The sequence below is a fragment of the Nipponia nippon genome, unplaced genomic scaffold (assembly GCF_047370975.1).
Source record: "Nipponia nippon isolate SJK-2023a ecotype South Korea unplaced genomic scaffold, ASM4737097v1 scaffold_36, whole genome shotgun sequence".
In the NCBI taxonomy this organism is placed as follows: Eukaryota; Metazoa; Chordata; class Aves; order Pelecaniformes; family Threskiornithidae; genus Nipponia; species Nipponia nippon.
Window position 1 is genome coordinate 642,144 of NW_028262354.1, and position 13,826 is coordinate 655,969.

Consider the following 13,826-nt stretch of genomic DNA (forward strand, 5'->3'; position numbering starts at 1 on the left):
GCAGGAGCCGAGGCAAAGCAGGGTCCTGCCGGGACCAGGTGCTTTCCAGGCCGTCGGGGGACGGAGCATCAGCTGGTGCGGCGTTTTAAATATTTATCATCTGCCTGGTAGGTGAAAGCGATATCGCTGGCTTAGATGCCGTGCAAATGCCTCCTCCTGCCCTGAGGATGCTGCGGCTGCGCTCGCTAGCAAGGTGGGCAGGGGAGCGGAGTGGAGGAAAGGACAGGAAGGATTTTTGACGTGGACTACAGATACAAACGATTTCCAGCCTGCCCTTTCCCAAAAGGGAACCACCAGACTGATCCTTCTCCTCTTTTTACCATCCCTTTATTTTGCTGTGCAGCCGTTCCCGGCTCTCCAACATTTTTCTTTGCTTCCTTTTCTCACGCTCCGTAGCTTTTTGCATGTGCATTTCCAGCATGATTGTACGGTGAACACTTTGCAAGTTTAATTCTGCATCTTAAATGGCAAAATCAGCTGCAGTCGTTTGTTGTTCTGATTTAAAAGCTTGAAAAAGTGGAGCAGAGAGCTCGGCTTAAGCTGCGGGGTGGCTCCTGGGTCCAAGGGGCTTCCTGAATCGCGGTTTGATCTTTGCTAAATGGTCAGATTGAGGCACGATCGAGACTTCGGGGTGAGGATACAAGAAAAAAACCCAGCGCCGAGCTGGGGATGAGGCCGATTCGCGCTCCCTCTGCTGGCTGCGGGCTCCCGGCCGCCGCGGGATCCGGGGGCTTCTGGTGGGGATGTCGCTCCGGAGGTTTGGGGAGGAGGATTTCTGGACAGCACAGCAGGAGGGAAAAAGGGCTGTGATCCTGCCCTGCTCTGCTTCCAGATGATGAGCCCGGCTCTCGGTTACAGGAGCATCATCCGAGAGCGGGGAAGAGGGTGGGATGGGAAAAGCCTCTTTATCTGGAGTTTATCCCGGTGCTCTTTGCCTGATTGCAAAACTGCGATGTCTTACCGACGGGCTGCCTTTATAACGCTCTCCCCCCACCCTCCTTCCCTAACCCCTTTTTAGCCTGTCAGACTTGCTCCCGAGAGAGAATTCATCAAATCCCTGATCGCCATCGGGAAGCGCCTGGCCACCTTGCCGACCAAAGAGCAGAAGACCCAACGGCTCATTTCGGAGCTGTCGCTGCTGAACCACAAGCTGCCGGCGCGCGCCTGGCTCCCGACGGCTGGCTTCGACCATCACGTGGTGCGGGTGCCCCACACCCAGGCAGTCGTCCTCAACTCCAAGGACAAGGTACGGGCGGCCGGAGAAGAGTTTTGCCTCGAAAGGCAGATTTTTGTCCTTGGCACGGCCCCAGTTTGGGCATCGAGCAAAAGAAATGCTTCGCGCATGTGCTCGGGGCATCTCCTGGGTCTCCAGGGTTGCGTTATCGCTTCCAGGGCTGGGAGCAATGGGGGGAGAGATCTGTGCAAGGCACCTGGGAGGGGGAGAAACGCCCCTGAGAGTGACCGTCCTCTGAAACGCGCGCTGTAGCCGTCTCTGGGAGGTCCAGCCCTGCCCTGGGCGCTGTTCCACATCTACGGAAGAGCACGGCTTTGCCCCCAAAAAGGAGAAGCATACACCCCGCAAGAGCAGAGCGCGTCAAGCTGCCTCCTGTAGCTGCCTGGCACGTACCGTGACCTGCTGACGCTTGGTTTTGCTTCCCCCAGGCTCCCTATTTAATCTACGTTGAAGTACTTGAATGTGACAATTTCGACACAGCGAATGTGCCCGCTCGGATCCCCGAGAACCGCATCCGGAGCACCCGCTCGGCCGAGAACCTCCCCGAGTGCGGGATCACGCACGAGCAGAGGACCAGCAGCTTCACCACCGTCCCCAACTACGACAACGACGACGAGGCTTGGTCCGTGGACGATATCGTGGAGCTGCAGGTGGAGGTGAGGCCGGGGTGCCAGGCGGGGCGTGTGCCTTGCTGGCGCTGCGAGGTGCTGCCGGGATCCGGCGCAGCAGCATCGCAGGACGGGAAGGCCCGTCCAGGCGCCGGTGCCGTCCCAGCTCCTGCCTGGGAAGGAGCATCCCTTTGGGGCCGCAGACGAGCGTTTTGGTAGCCGCTGCATCCCGCCTCTTGCTCCTTTCCCCTCCCAGCTGCCAGAGATTCACACCAACAGCTGTGACAACATCTCCCAGTTCTCTGTGGACAGCATCACCAGCCAGGAGAGCAGGGAGCCGGTGTTCATCGCTGCTGGAGATATCAGGTGAGGCTGGCATGGCCAGAGCAGCCCAGGCGGTGGCTTTGTCGGGGTGGGTTAGGAGCTCAGGTGTAAAAAGGGTGGGGTGTGAAAGTTCTCTGCTAGATTCCCAGAGAAGAAACATCTGCACGGGTTAAGGAGGGGCTGTGCAAACTCTGGGCAGCGGAGGTTTACGAGAGCCCTACGGAGAGGCCTGTAAGAGACGCCCTGGGCTGGTAGAGCCTCCCCTGCTCCACCGCTGGCATCTTCCTGCTGGCAAAGCGGTGGACGTGGCCCGGGTTTGGGGTGAATCCACGAGCTTTGTAAAGTCCTTTGGGTCGAAGCGCCTCTGGGTGCGCGTGGTGATGGTGCTTTCTCCCTCAACTATGGGTTCTGCTGCTTAATGGCTCTGCCTTGCAGGCGGCGGCTCTCGGAGCAGCTGGCGCACACCCCCACCTCCTTCAAGAGGGACCCTGAGGACCCCTCCGCCGTCGCCCTGAAGGAGCCCTGGCAGGAGAAAGTCAGGTAGGGCTGGAAGGGGCACGCGTGCGCTGGGCTGGCCTCAGCGCTGCAGGGACTTTGTACCTCCCGGAAATCCAAGGAAGTCGCTCCCCGATTTGCCCAGTAAATATGGCCTTGACTTTAGGCCCTGCTCGTCCCCAGGGTGGGTGTGTGGACTCGGGGCCCGGGGAGGCGGCGGGCAGGGAGCAGTGGGTCTGCCGGAGGAGGGAGAAAATCCACGGCAGATTGGCTGCTCTTGGGTTAGGCTTTGAGGGGCTTTACCAGGTATTTATAGGCATCCTCTACATCAGAAGAGTTTGGCCTGTCCCAAACTAAACTCATTCGTGTTCCTGCTCTCAGAGTTGTATGTCCAACCCCCAGATTTCTCCTTGAGCAAGAGAGAGCGCCCTCCGGGCTCTATAAACTCGGGGGCAGTCTTGTCCACGTTGCTCTGATAGAGGGTTCGGGGAGGGTTAATTCCCTTCTGCTGTTCTCAGAGACGGCTTGTGGCTCAGGCAGGATTTGCACCCTAGTTTGGCGAGGGCTCGGTGTGTGGTTCTTGCAGTCCTGGGCCCTGGAGCGTATTCTGCCCTAGTCCCACCTGGGCATTTCCAGAGGCTTTCCTTGCCCCCGAGCCCCTGATCGGAGACCTCGGGGCCGACTCGCCGCCCACCCTCCCTTTCCTCGCGCTCCCATCCGTGCCCGTTCCCTGCAGGAGGATCCGGGAAGGGTCCCCCTACGGCCACCTGCCCTCCTGGCGCCTCCTCTCCGTCATCGTCAAGTGCGGGGACGACCTGCGGCAGGAGCTGCTCGCCTTCCAGGTCCTCAAGCAGTTGCAGGTGAGACGGGAGAGGGGCTGCCCGCGGGGGCTGCAGCCATGCGGGGCCGCCCTGCATCCTGAGGGATTTTCTCGCTCTCTCCCACAGTCCATCTGGGAACAGGAGCGTGTCCCGCTCTGGATCAAGCCATACAAAATCCTTGTCATCTCTGCCGACAGCGGCATGATTGAGCCAGTCGTGAATGCTGTGTCCATCCACCAAATCAAGAAGCAATCCCTGCTTTCGCTGCTGGATTATTTCCTGCAAGAACATGGCAATTACAACACCGAATCCTTCCTGACGGCCCAGAGGAATTTCGTGCAGAGCTGTGCCGGGTACTGCCTGGTGTGCTACCTACTGCAGGTCAAGGACAGGTGCGTCCCCGCGCCGTAGCTGTGTCTTCGGCCGGGATTTGTCACTTTGTCCCCGGCTGCACCAGGGAAATCCTGGGAGCAGCGAGTGCCGCTGCTCCTGGGGCCGCGCGCGCTTGCAGAGTTTAATGGAAAGCTTCTTCCCTCCCGCGCAGGCACAACGGCAACATCCTGCTGGATGCGGATGGGCACATAATCCACATCGATTTTGGGTTCATCCTCTCCAGTTCCCCCAGGAATCTTGGCTTTGAGACGTCTGCCTTCAAACTGACCACGGAATTTGTGGATGTGAGTGAGCGGGGCAGGCGACAGCGAGGGGCGAGGGGTGATCTCGCCAAGTCGCACCTTGGCAGCGGGGCCGACACCCGGGGCGGTTCTCGGCCGGCGCTGCAGCCTCAGCCGAGCTGCTCCTGGGCCCCAGCTGATGAGCTGAGAGCTGGAGGGGCTCTGCTTGCAGCGGGGCTTCACTCAGAGACGTGAAATTCCTAGAAAACCCCGTCGTGCCCCTCCTGTCCCTCTGCTCAGAGCCCGCGGGGGTCCTGCAGCGTCGCCATCCGCTGCCCTCCACCCACCCCCTCTCCCTTCCAGGTGATGGGCGGGCTGGACGGGGACATGTTCAACTACTACAAGATGCTGATGCTGCAGGGTCTCATCGCTGCCCGCAAGCACATGGATAAAGTTGTGCAGATCGTGGAGATCATGCAGCAAGGTAAGGGGAGCCGGAGGCCCCAGGGGCGCCACGTGAGGGCCCGGCCTGCGCAGCATCGCCCAGAATTGCCTCTCGCAGGGTGGGGGGGTCCCCGGGCTGCGCCGCAGAGCGGGAAGGGAGCAGAAAGCTGCCTGTGGTGATGGCCGAGCACCGTTGTGTCCCGGGGGAGCCTAAAACACACCCGAGGGAAGGGGGTTGCCGTTCCCTCAGCGTGGGAACAGGCCCTAAATGCGGCGGTGTCCCTTGCGGCGGTGGTGTCCCCTGCGGCAGCGGCGTCCCCCGTGGCAGCAGGTCCTGGCTAACCCTGACAGCGCCTGGCCGTGCCGGGGGAATCCCCGTGCCACAAACCAGCTCCAGGGCCAGCGCGAAGCCACCGGCCCCCCTGGATGGAGACACCGAGCCCTGGGGGGCTGTGCTCGCCCCAGGCGCCCCTGCCAAACCCCCTTCCTCCCGCCCCGCAGGGTCGCAGCTCCCCTGTTTCCACGGCTCGTCCACCATCCGCAACCTGAAGGAGCGGTTCCACATGAACATGACGGAGGAGCAGCTGCAGCTGCTCATCGAGCAGATGGTGGACGGCAGCATGCGCTCCATCACCACCAAGCTCTACGACGGCTTCCAGTACCTCACCAACGGCATCATGTGATGGCCGCGGGCCTCCCTCTCCCAGAACGGCTCCGTGCCCGCTGCCGCGCCTGGCCCAGGCCTGAGCTTTGCCCCCGGGGAAGAGCTCTCACTCCTCGACGGTAAAAAAGAGGCCAAGTCTCAGCATCTTCCTGGGGCTGCTTTTTGCCGAGACTCCTCAACAAAAATGCAACAAGGAAAAAACAAGCAGTCGAAGCAGGAAAAAAAACAAAACAAAACAAAACAAACCACTCGTGAAAATCAAAGCGGAACGGATCATGCAGTAACCGTGGCCGTCGGGCGGCCGCGGGGTCCGGCGGCGGCCGAAAGCCAGCAAAGGGCCTCGGGACGGGGTGGGGGTAGCGCTCGCCCCCGCGCTGCCGCCTCGTCCTCCCGTCAGTATTTGCACCCGTCGGTGTCCTGTGACTCTCCCACAATCTCATGCAATGGTTAGGACCTGGGGGGGCCGGGCCTGGCCCCCGCCCCTCGGCACCTGCTCTCACGTGAGCCGTCTGCTGGTGCCGCCTGACGGCAGCGGAGGTGACCCCCGCCACCCCGTCCCTGCATGGCCCCGCCACAGCATTACTCGCCTCCCCCCTTTCTTTCTCGCACCCCCTCCCCGCTGCCACCTTTTAACGAAAGCTGCGTATTCCTCTCGTCCCAGCCGGCGCAGGTCACCGCGCCAGCGCCCGCGGCCCCGCAGCCCCCGCGGCCGGTACGCCAAGGTTGGGGCTCCTGGCCCGGGCTCCCTTCGAGCACCCCTTTTGTTTTTCTTTTTTTGTGACTCTGTTCCAGGACTCGGGGCCTGCGCCCCCCCCCCCCCCCCGCAGTAACTTCTGGCTGCTTTCCCTTGCCGCGGCGGTGGGGCGGGGGGGTTCCCCCCCCCGGGGAGCTGCGGGATGGGAGCAGGGGGGAGCGCGGCGCCTTTCCGGGGTGCCCCAAGGCCCCCTTCCCCTCCTGCGGCAGAGGCGGAGGGTGCGGAGCCAGCGCTGCCGGCCCCGCGAAGGGAAAAGGGGCAGCCCCCCAGGGCGACCCCCCGCGCCCCCGGCTCGGCCCGGTCCTGCTGGGCCAGCGCCTCGTCCCCTCCGCGGCCGTAGCCCCCGGCGCCTCCCCTCGCCCAGCGCGCCGGCCCCGACCCCCCATGTCCTCGGTCTCTTTGTTTAGCACTAATTATTTGTCATGTTGATTATTTAGCATTAAAAAACAAAAATTCTATTTTACAAAGGTGGCTGCCGGCGGCCGGGGGGGTTCATCGGGGCCTGAGGGGGGGGCCCCAGGCCCAGGGCCCCCGAACGCGTGGTCAGAGGCGATGGGAGGCCTCGTGCGGGGGCAGAGCAGCCCTGAGGCCTCGCTGGGGAAGGGGGCACCCAGCCCCTTCCACCCCAGCCTGGGGCAGGACCGAGGCCACGGGGACGGGCTGGGGCCCTCCCGGGACACGCGGGGCCGGGGAAGCAAGACAGGGCACAGCAGGGGTTAAACCACTAAAAGTTTAATCGCATTATTACTACAAGAATAAAGGATACCTGAGAGCCTCTCGCAGTGCCCGTAGCGTTAATGCAGCAGAACCACAACCCCGACCCGCGTGTGGACGCCCCCGCCCGCCTCAACAGCCTCGGCCTAAAGGCACTGAAGTGCTTGAAACCCAAGATTACAAAGCGATTTGTTTTGTTTCCTTCCTCTAAAACTCGTAGAAACTTTAGGTTCTTCTCTGTTATTAAACATCATTTACACGTTCGCAGCCCCGCGCTGCCGCTGCGGGGGTCAGGGAGGCGCGGGGGGCCCAGGGCTGGGGGAACCCCGGCTGCTTTTGGGTTTTCTCCTTTTATTTTGGAAGCCCCCACCTCTGTGTGTGCCGTTCAGCTGAATCCACCTGCGGCGAGGGGGAGGACCCCCCCCTTGCACTTAAAAAAAGGAGAGAGAAAAGGGAAAAAAAAGGAAACCAACCCCAACCCCGGCAAACCAGCTTTCCCCACCCCAGAAACTGAGAAGAAAACAAAAACCAAACCAAACCCAAAATCACAACAGCAGGGATTTTTTTTGTCACTTTTAGTGTATGATACAACTTTACACCGCGTGTTAGAGGTTATTCACAAGGAAAGAAGAAGGAGCCCAAAGTTAAGGTACTGAACTCGTTACTCACACGAACACCCTACCCCAAGCACAGGCGCTACACGAAGAGAACAAGTAGAAAGTGTCTGTTCCGGCTGGTTTTTTCCTCCTTCCCCGAAGGCAGCGGGGGGCGCGGTGACGGCCGCGGTGAGGGCCCCGAGCGGGCAACACCCCGCCGTGCCGGGGCCCAGCTCTCGCCCACGCGAGTGTGTGGGGACGTGGCTCCCAGCGGCCGAGGGGGATTCGGTCCGGCCCCGTGGTGCCGCTCCGTGCCCGCCACGGGGGTTGCCGAGGAAGAGGAGCAGCCGGCAAAGCCGGGCCCAGCCGCAGGCCGGGCTTAGCGGAGCCCTTGACCCCCAGAGGTGGGGGGGCCGGGGCGGCAGCGGGTGACGCCAGCGCCCCGGGAGAAGCCCCCAGACTCACCGTCAGTGCTGCGGTCTGTCACGCGCTTCGGCAGCGGTTCTCCTCCGGTGAGCGGCCGGCACGGCTCCCGGGCGGGGCATGGGGAGATCCCCCCCTCGCTGCGGCACCGGCAAACACTCGGTGCAGCATCCTGGTGCCGGGAGGTGACGCAGCCACCGGGCTCGCGCTGGTCTCGCCCAGAGGCCTTTGTTTGGCTTCGTTTTTCTGCTGCTGAATGAAAAATCTCCTCCTCCTCCTCCTCCTCGCCGGGGAAGGCTGCCGGCCGGGGCACGCAGCACGGCCGGCCGGGGCACGCAGCGACGAGCGTGCGAAGGCCAGCGCCGCCTCCAGTTAGTGCAAGCGATGGTGCGGATCCGGCAGGCGAGCGGAGCCAAGGAGGGGCCGGGGCGTCCCCGCGACGATGGAGCCCAGCCGCCAGTCTGGAATTGGCTTCGCCCCACGGCTCCCGGCAAAATACAAAATAAGCAACATTCAAAGGGGAAAGAAAAAAAAAAACAAAGGTGGATTTTGCTGTGAGAGTGTTGTCAGCACAGGCGGCCCTGTCCCGCGGTGGAGACCTCTCCCCTGGTCCCCAGGTCCTGCCCAGCCCTGGCGCTCACCAGGGGCTGCCGCTGCCTCTGCGGGGAAGGGACCCGCGGCGTAGAAGAGCCGGTGACTCGGGATTGCCAACGCTGGCCGCGGGGTGGGAGGTGTCGTCCTCCTCATCCCCGCGGGAGGAAGGCCACTGGCGGGCAGGGGCCGTCCCCGCGTGAGGACAGAGCAGCGAGCAGTGACCAAACCGTTTGGTCTCCCCGCGTACGGGGCAGCGCGTCCGGGCCCTGCCGGCAGCTCCTGTACAACGAGGCAGCCGCAATCCTGCCTTCCCCCGGCTCCTGCCCGCAAACCGGGGCGGGCCGAGCCCCCGGCCCGGGGGACGCCGGCCGCGCCGACTCAGCGAGCCGGGCCCAGGGAGTCAGGGCGGATCGTGCCAGCCGGGCTCTCGTCTCTCTTCACGGCTCCTTTATCGGGGCCCGGGTCGAAAGGCTGCCCGGGAGGAGGGAGGGAGGAAGGGGGAGCCCAGCTGGGCCCCGGCAGCCTCCGTCGCAGAGCTCCGTGCTGATTATATACACGTCTCGTCCCCCCGCTGCCGGGGCCCTAGTTTTCGGGGCTCGCGTTCTGCCTGGCACGGATGAAGGCCATGCCGTGGGTGCGGAAGTGCGTCTTGAGGTTGAGCTGACTGTCAAAGCACCGGCCGCACACCTTGCAGGAGAGCTTGCCGTCGGCCGCGTGCTGGGCGCCTCCTTCCAGGGGGCTCCGGGGCCCCGGCTCCTCCATCTCGCCCGCTCCCTTCTTCTTCTTGTGGGTGATGAAGCGGTGGCGGTTGAGGGAGACCTGGGAGGTGAAGCAGAGCCCGCACTCCCGGCACTGGTGGGAGCTCTCGTCAGTCCGGTGCTGGGGGATGTGCTCCTGGAAGTCGGCCGAGCTGCTGGCGAGGTAACCGCATTTTCGGCACCGGAAGGGGGCCTTGCGGTCGCCCTTGGGGTTTTTGGAGGGGGGGGTGGTGCTGTCGGGCTCCTCGCTGCACGAGTCGCCCTCGTCCGAGGACAGCTTCCGCTTCCGACTGGACACCTGCGGGAACGGTCCAGATGAGCTTTAAGGGGTGCCCGATTTGAGCAGCTCCTGGCATAACCCAGCCTCCCCGGGGATTTCCCAACGGGGATTTCCCAACCATATTTGCTCAGATAAAGGCCCAACGGGCCTTGGCCGGCCCCAAGGGCTGCGCCGCTGCCAGGAACCCTGGCCAAAGGGCTCCCACCACGGCCTTTGGCTTGCCTGTACCCCTCGCATCGGGCGCCTTCGCCCCTCGCTGCCTTGAGCAGCCCCTAAGCGAGCTCTAAGCAAGAAGGGACGCTGTGCCTTTCCTCCCAGCAGACAGCGAGAGGCCGAGCCAGCCAAGTTCAATCCCTGCCCCGCTGGAAGGGAGCGGCGGGAGCTAAGCAAGCTGTGCCCAGCGCTGGGCCTCGCAGGGGGAGGGAGCTGCCGGTCCTGGGCACTGCAGGACGGGTGGAGGCAGGAGCACACCGGGATCAGGGCTCACGGCGATGCCTTCAGCCCTGCCCAAAACCTCTGCGAGGCCCCAGCCCTTTGCGAGCACCCCGAGAGGCCACTGAGACCTCGTACCTGCGTGGTGCCGGTCCCTATCCGGGCGATAACGACCTCCTGGCTCTTTGCCTGGTCGGTCACCTTGATCCCGTGTCGCACCTGGATGTGTTTCTCCAGGATGAGCCGGCTGCTGAAGGTCCGTTTGCCCTCTGTGCAGTACCTGCAGGGCCGGAGCAGGGAGGCAATGAAGCGATGCTCCGCAGCGAGGAGCCGAGCCCCGGGCCTGTCCCAGCCCTGGCTGCCCTGGGCAAGCTTGGCTCTGGCATCCTGACCCCCGCCTCTAACCACAAACGCGCTCATCCCTGTCGCTCTGGAGGGTATAAAACCCCGGAGTCCTTCCCGGTACCTCCTTTCCCTCCTGCTTCCCCGACACTTGTTCATGCTTCCGCCCGCTGTAGCTTTATCCTCCCCACAACAGCTTGACTGAAGGAAGCCAGAGTCGCCCCTATTACCCAGACCCCTTTTCTCAGCCAAGCCCAGAGGGTGCTGTGGGTACCGGCAGGGATAGACGCGCTTGATCCCCTCGTGATTCACTCGCACGTGTCTCCGGAGGCTGGGAGCGGAGCAGAACGAACGCTCGCACAGGTGGCACGGGAACTTCTTCACCGACTGCAAGAAACAAAGCGGCAGGTGGGTACGGCACGGGGAGCCGAGAGCCGGAGAGCGCGACTCCCCCCTCGAGCGGAGAAGCCAGACGTGGGAACTCGGCGCTGCCTCAGATTTCCTCTCCTGGCCCATCCCATGCCTGCACGTTTAGGTAACAATGATCTGGGCCTTGCTGTTCACCAGAACAGGTAACAGCCCTGCTCCCCAAAACCTCAACCCCGACCGAGTTCGTACTGGGGAGAGCAGCAACGTCCAGACTGCGGCAGAACGCGCTCCCGGCCCAGCAAGGAACCCGGGTGGCCCGCCCCGCTGCTCTGTCCCTACCCACATTCCCAAGGGCTCAGCACAGCTGGAGCTGGAGCCCCCCGCTTTCTCCTCACCTTGCCGTGGTCCTTCTTCATGTGGGAGACGTATTCGTCGCGCTCCGGGAACCAGGAGTGGCAAACGCCGCACGTCCACCCGCTGCCCTTCGACTTGTTGACCGTCTTGCGCTGGAAGCGGCTCCGCTTGGTCTTGCGCAGCTCCGGGGAGCTGGGGGGCTCATCCTCCTCCGTGGAGGACGACGACTCCTCCGAGATCTTGGACACGGGGGTTTCAACAGGCTCCTGCTTCGGTGTGAGCAGGACGGCCGCCTTCTTTGCCAGGTCTTCCTTGGGCTTCTGGGGCTGATGAGTGTTCTGGAAAGCAAAGACAGAGGCGTTGGCAGCTGCCTGGGGCCGGGGTTTTCCCCCCAGCACGGCAGCAGGCTAGAAGGAAAGCCTGCCCACCCCCAGGCCCATCTCCTCGGCCTTTGGGACAGGGGCGGGGGGGACAAGGGCCCTGCTGCGCCAGCAATGAACTGACAGCCCTGACCCAGCCCCCAGTGAAGGACGGTTCTCAAATACCAACACCAACGGGTTGTGCAAAGAGCCCGAGCCCGGCCGCAGCACTACCTTGAGGTGCTCCAGCATGGTGCGCTTCTGGGCGAAGAGCAGCGGGCAGTCCGGACACTTGAAGACGCTGACCCGCTGGTTGAGCAGATGCTGGTCGAAGTGGGAGGAGAGCAGGGGCTTGTGGGTGAAGACCGTGTCACACATTGCACACTTGTAAATCATTCTGTCGGAGGAAAAAACACCACTGTCGGCGCAGCCCGGGTTTGGATCAAGAGAATCTTGGAAGAACCCCCTTGGCAAGAGGGTTGAGAGCAGCTCTGAGCGCAGCCTGACCCACGCCAAGGGGTGGGAAACTAAAAAGGGGATGGATGCAGCTCCCCGTGCTGGTGCTGAGCTCTTCCCCCAGCGTCCCACCCACCGCGGATGCTCCCGGTTCTCCTGGTGAGATCCGTCGGGACGTCAGCTCGCAGGGAACACTTACTTGGACTGCTGGTTGCTGAAGCCGGGGTGCTGCGTGTAGACGTGCGCGTGGGCGCTGGGGGCCGACTTGAACGCCATGGGGCAGATGGGGCACTTGTGGAACACCTCGCAGTGGGAGGTCTGGATGTGGGACTTGATGGAGTTGACCCCGCCGAAGACCACAGCGCAGCTGGGACACCTGGAGAACGGAGGAAGGTGGGAGGCAAGGGGCAGGGGACAAACAGCACAGGGGAGCTCAGCCGTGCCCCAGCTGCACACCAAGTGCTAACAGCAAAGAGAAACCAGAGCACGAGGGCCCGCACCTCCTCCCTGTCCGACCACGGGACTTGGGAAGAGCCCCTGCCCCGACAGACACCAGGATCCAAACCAGTTCTGGGCTCTGGGAGGACTCCAGTTTGGAGTAACCAGTCCTGCCCATCGCTGGTGGATCCAGGGCCCCGGCAGCTCATCAGAGGGAGCGGGGAGAGACTGCAGCGGTCTGACGCTGCCAGCCATGACTGGAGTCCAAACAGCGGCCGGGAGGTCCCAGGAGGAGGAGAATCCCCCCGGGGTTAAAGGGGTGAGAGCCAGAGGAGTAAAGCGAGACGTTCACCCTCAGCCCTGCACCCAGCGCCGGCGGGGAGAAGGAATGCGGATTCCTGCCCCATCTACAAAATGGAAACCCGCTGGGGACTGGGGACTCTGCCGTCGGTCCGGGGCGTCCCCCCAGGCCCCTCTGCCCCGAGCCCAGGCCGCGGTGCCCTACCTGTAGCCCACTCTGCGGGAGAAGTGCAGGCAGGCCTCCTTCAGGTGGGTCTCGAAGTTCGCCAGGAGGAAATTGCCTCCGCACTCGGGGCAGACGTGGGGAGGCCGGTTTTTGTGCATCCGCTGATGGGCGTTGAAGCTGCAGCGATTGGACATGATCATGGGACACGTCGTGCAAACCTGGGGGGAGAAAGCACCGAGAGGTTCGGCCTGGCACGTACCCACGTGTACCAAAGGGCTTTTAAGCTTTTTCCACGGACGGACGGGATAACAACCTGCAGCACCCAAAGCAGCCCCAAGCCACGTGCTGCCGGGGGAAGGAAAGTGCCGGGACTCTGCAGGGCGCATTTTAGGAGATAATCGGCTCGCGCCAGCTTGCCGGGTAATTGTTGAGGGTGTTTTGCAAGCAGACAAGATGCCTTTTCCAGGCTTTTCGTCACAGATGGGTCCCAGATGCAGCGCGTGCCAAGGGTTAGCCGGGGACCAGCCGCTCGGCGAGGGAGTTCTACCAGAGGGAGCGGGGGTGTATTCAAACCAGCTGCCAAAACCGCTTCAAAACTATTTCCAACTCCACGCCAGGATACAGACGTGGGGAAGTTGAGGGGAGAAGCTGACAAGGACTCGAGGATGGGACTTCCAACGGGAGCTGCCCTGAACGATGCGATAACCGGAGCGAAGGTGGGGCGAGGAAGGAAAGGAGCAGCCCCCAGGCAGATGCCACGCACAGCAAGCCGTCCTCAGGCTCCCTCGCTGCCGGTACCGGGCTGGGGTCCCGAGCGCTGCCAAGAGAGACCCAAGGGTGATTCTGGCAGCGGGGCAACAAGAGGGAATGAGAAACCAAACAGGGAGCAGCAGCCAAAGACAGCCCGGGAGACGGAGCAGGGACAGGGGGGCACGCCGGGAAGGGAGGGGATGAAAGGTGGCAGGTGAGAAAGAGGATTACGGAGGCTTACGGCTTCAGCCATCCCCATCCCTTGCTGTGCCAAGGAAAGCCTCTGGGAGTCTTTCTTTTTTTAAAGGAAAAACAAAGCTGTTGGTAGGCGGTGTTGGTTTAGGGAGGAGTCCGTCTGCTGGGTACGGGGACAAAGCTACTCCGGCTAGGTGAAGGCTGCTAACAGGTTTTGCCCTGCCAGCAACTTCACGTTGCATTTCCAAGCTCAAGCGCTCCCCACAGATGGGCTCTCGGAGCTAGAAATATTGCGCTGCCAGGTTCAGGGGCAGCGGGTGCCTGCGGGGAGATAAGGACGAT

General features: G+C 62.9%; 2 protein-coding genes across 7 annotated transcripts in view; one reads left to right on the forward strand and one right to left on the reverse strand.

Moving 5' to 3' along the window:
* PI4KB (phosphatidylinositol 4-kinase beta) overlaps positions 1-6,735 on the forward strand; it is a 28,938-nt gene extending 22,203 nt beyond the window's left edge. For all 4 annotated transcript variants that reach the window (XM_087771879.1, XM_087771877.1, XM_087771880.1 and 1 more), the window contains 9 exons: positions 1,019-1,246; positions 1,663-1,890; positions 2,099-2,208; positions 2,602-2,706; positions 3,398-3,521; positions 3,609-3,874; positions 4,027-4,159; positions 4,460-4,580; positions 5,042-6,735. In XM_087771879.1, coding sequence (XP_087628005.1) covers positions 1,019-1,246; positions 1,663-1,890; positions 2,099-2,208; positions 2,602-2,706; positions 3,398-3,521; positions 3,609-3,874; positions 4,027-4,159; positions 4,460-4,580; positions 5,042-5,223 — 1,497 coding nt within the window. In that variant the 3' untranslated portion in view covers positions 5,224-6,735. The remainder of the gene's footprint in view (positions 1-1,018; positions 1,247-1,662; positions 1,891-2,098; positions 2,209-2,601; positions 2,707-3,397; positions 3,522-3,608; positions 3,875-4,026; positions 4,160-4,459; positions 4,581-5,041) is intronic.
* A 482-nt stretch (positions 6,736-7,217) lies between these two features.
* The window catches only part of ZNF687 (zinc finger protein 687), a 30,464-nt gene continuing 23,855 nt past the window's right edge, over positions 7,218-13,826 (reverse strand). For all 3 annotated transcript variants that reach the window (XM_087771875.1, XM_009467072.2, XM_087771876.1), the window contains 7 exons: positions 12,579-12,757; positions 11,835-12,011; positions 11,414-11,576; positions 10,862-11,158; positions 10,372-10,484; positions 9,894-10,035; positions 7,218-9,341 (listed from right to left, as the gene is read on the reverse strand). In XM_087771875.1, the coding sequence (XP_087628001.1) occupies positions 8,868-9,341; positions 9,894-10,035; positions 10,372-10,484; positions 10,862-11,158; positions 11,414-11,576; positions 11,835-12,011; positions 12,579-12,757 (1,545 nt within the window). In that variant the 3' untranslated portion in view covers positions 7,218-8,867. The remainder of the gene's footprint in view (positions 9,342-9,893; positions 10,036-10,371; positions 10,485-10,861; positions 11,159-11,413; positions 11,577-11,834; positions 12,012-12,578; positions 12,758-13,826) is intronic.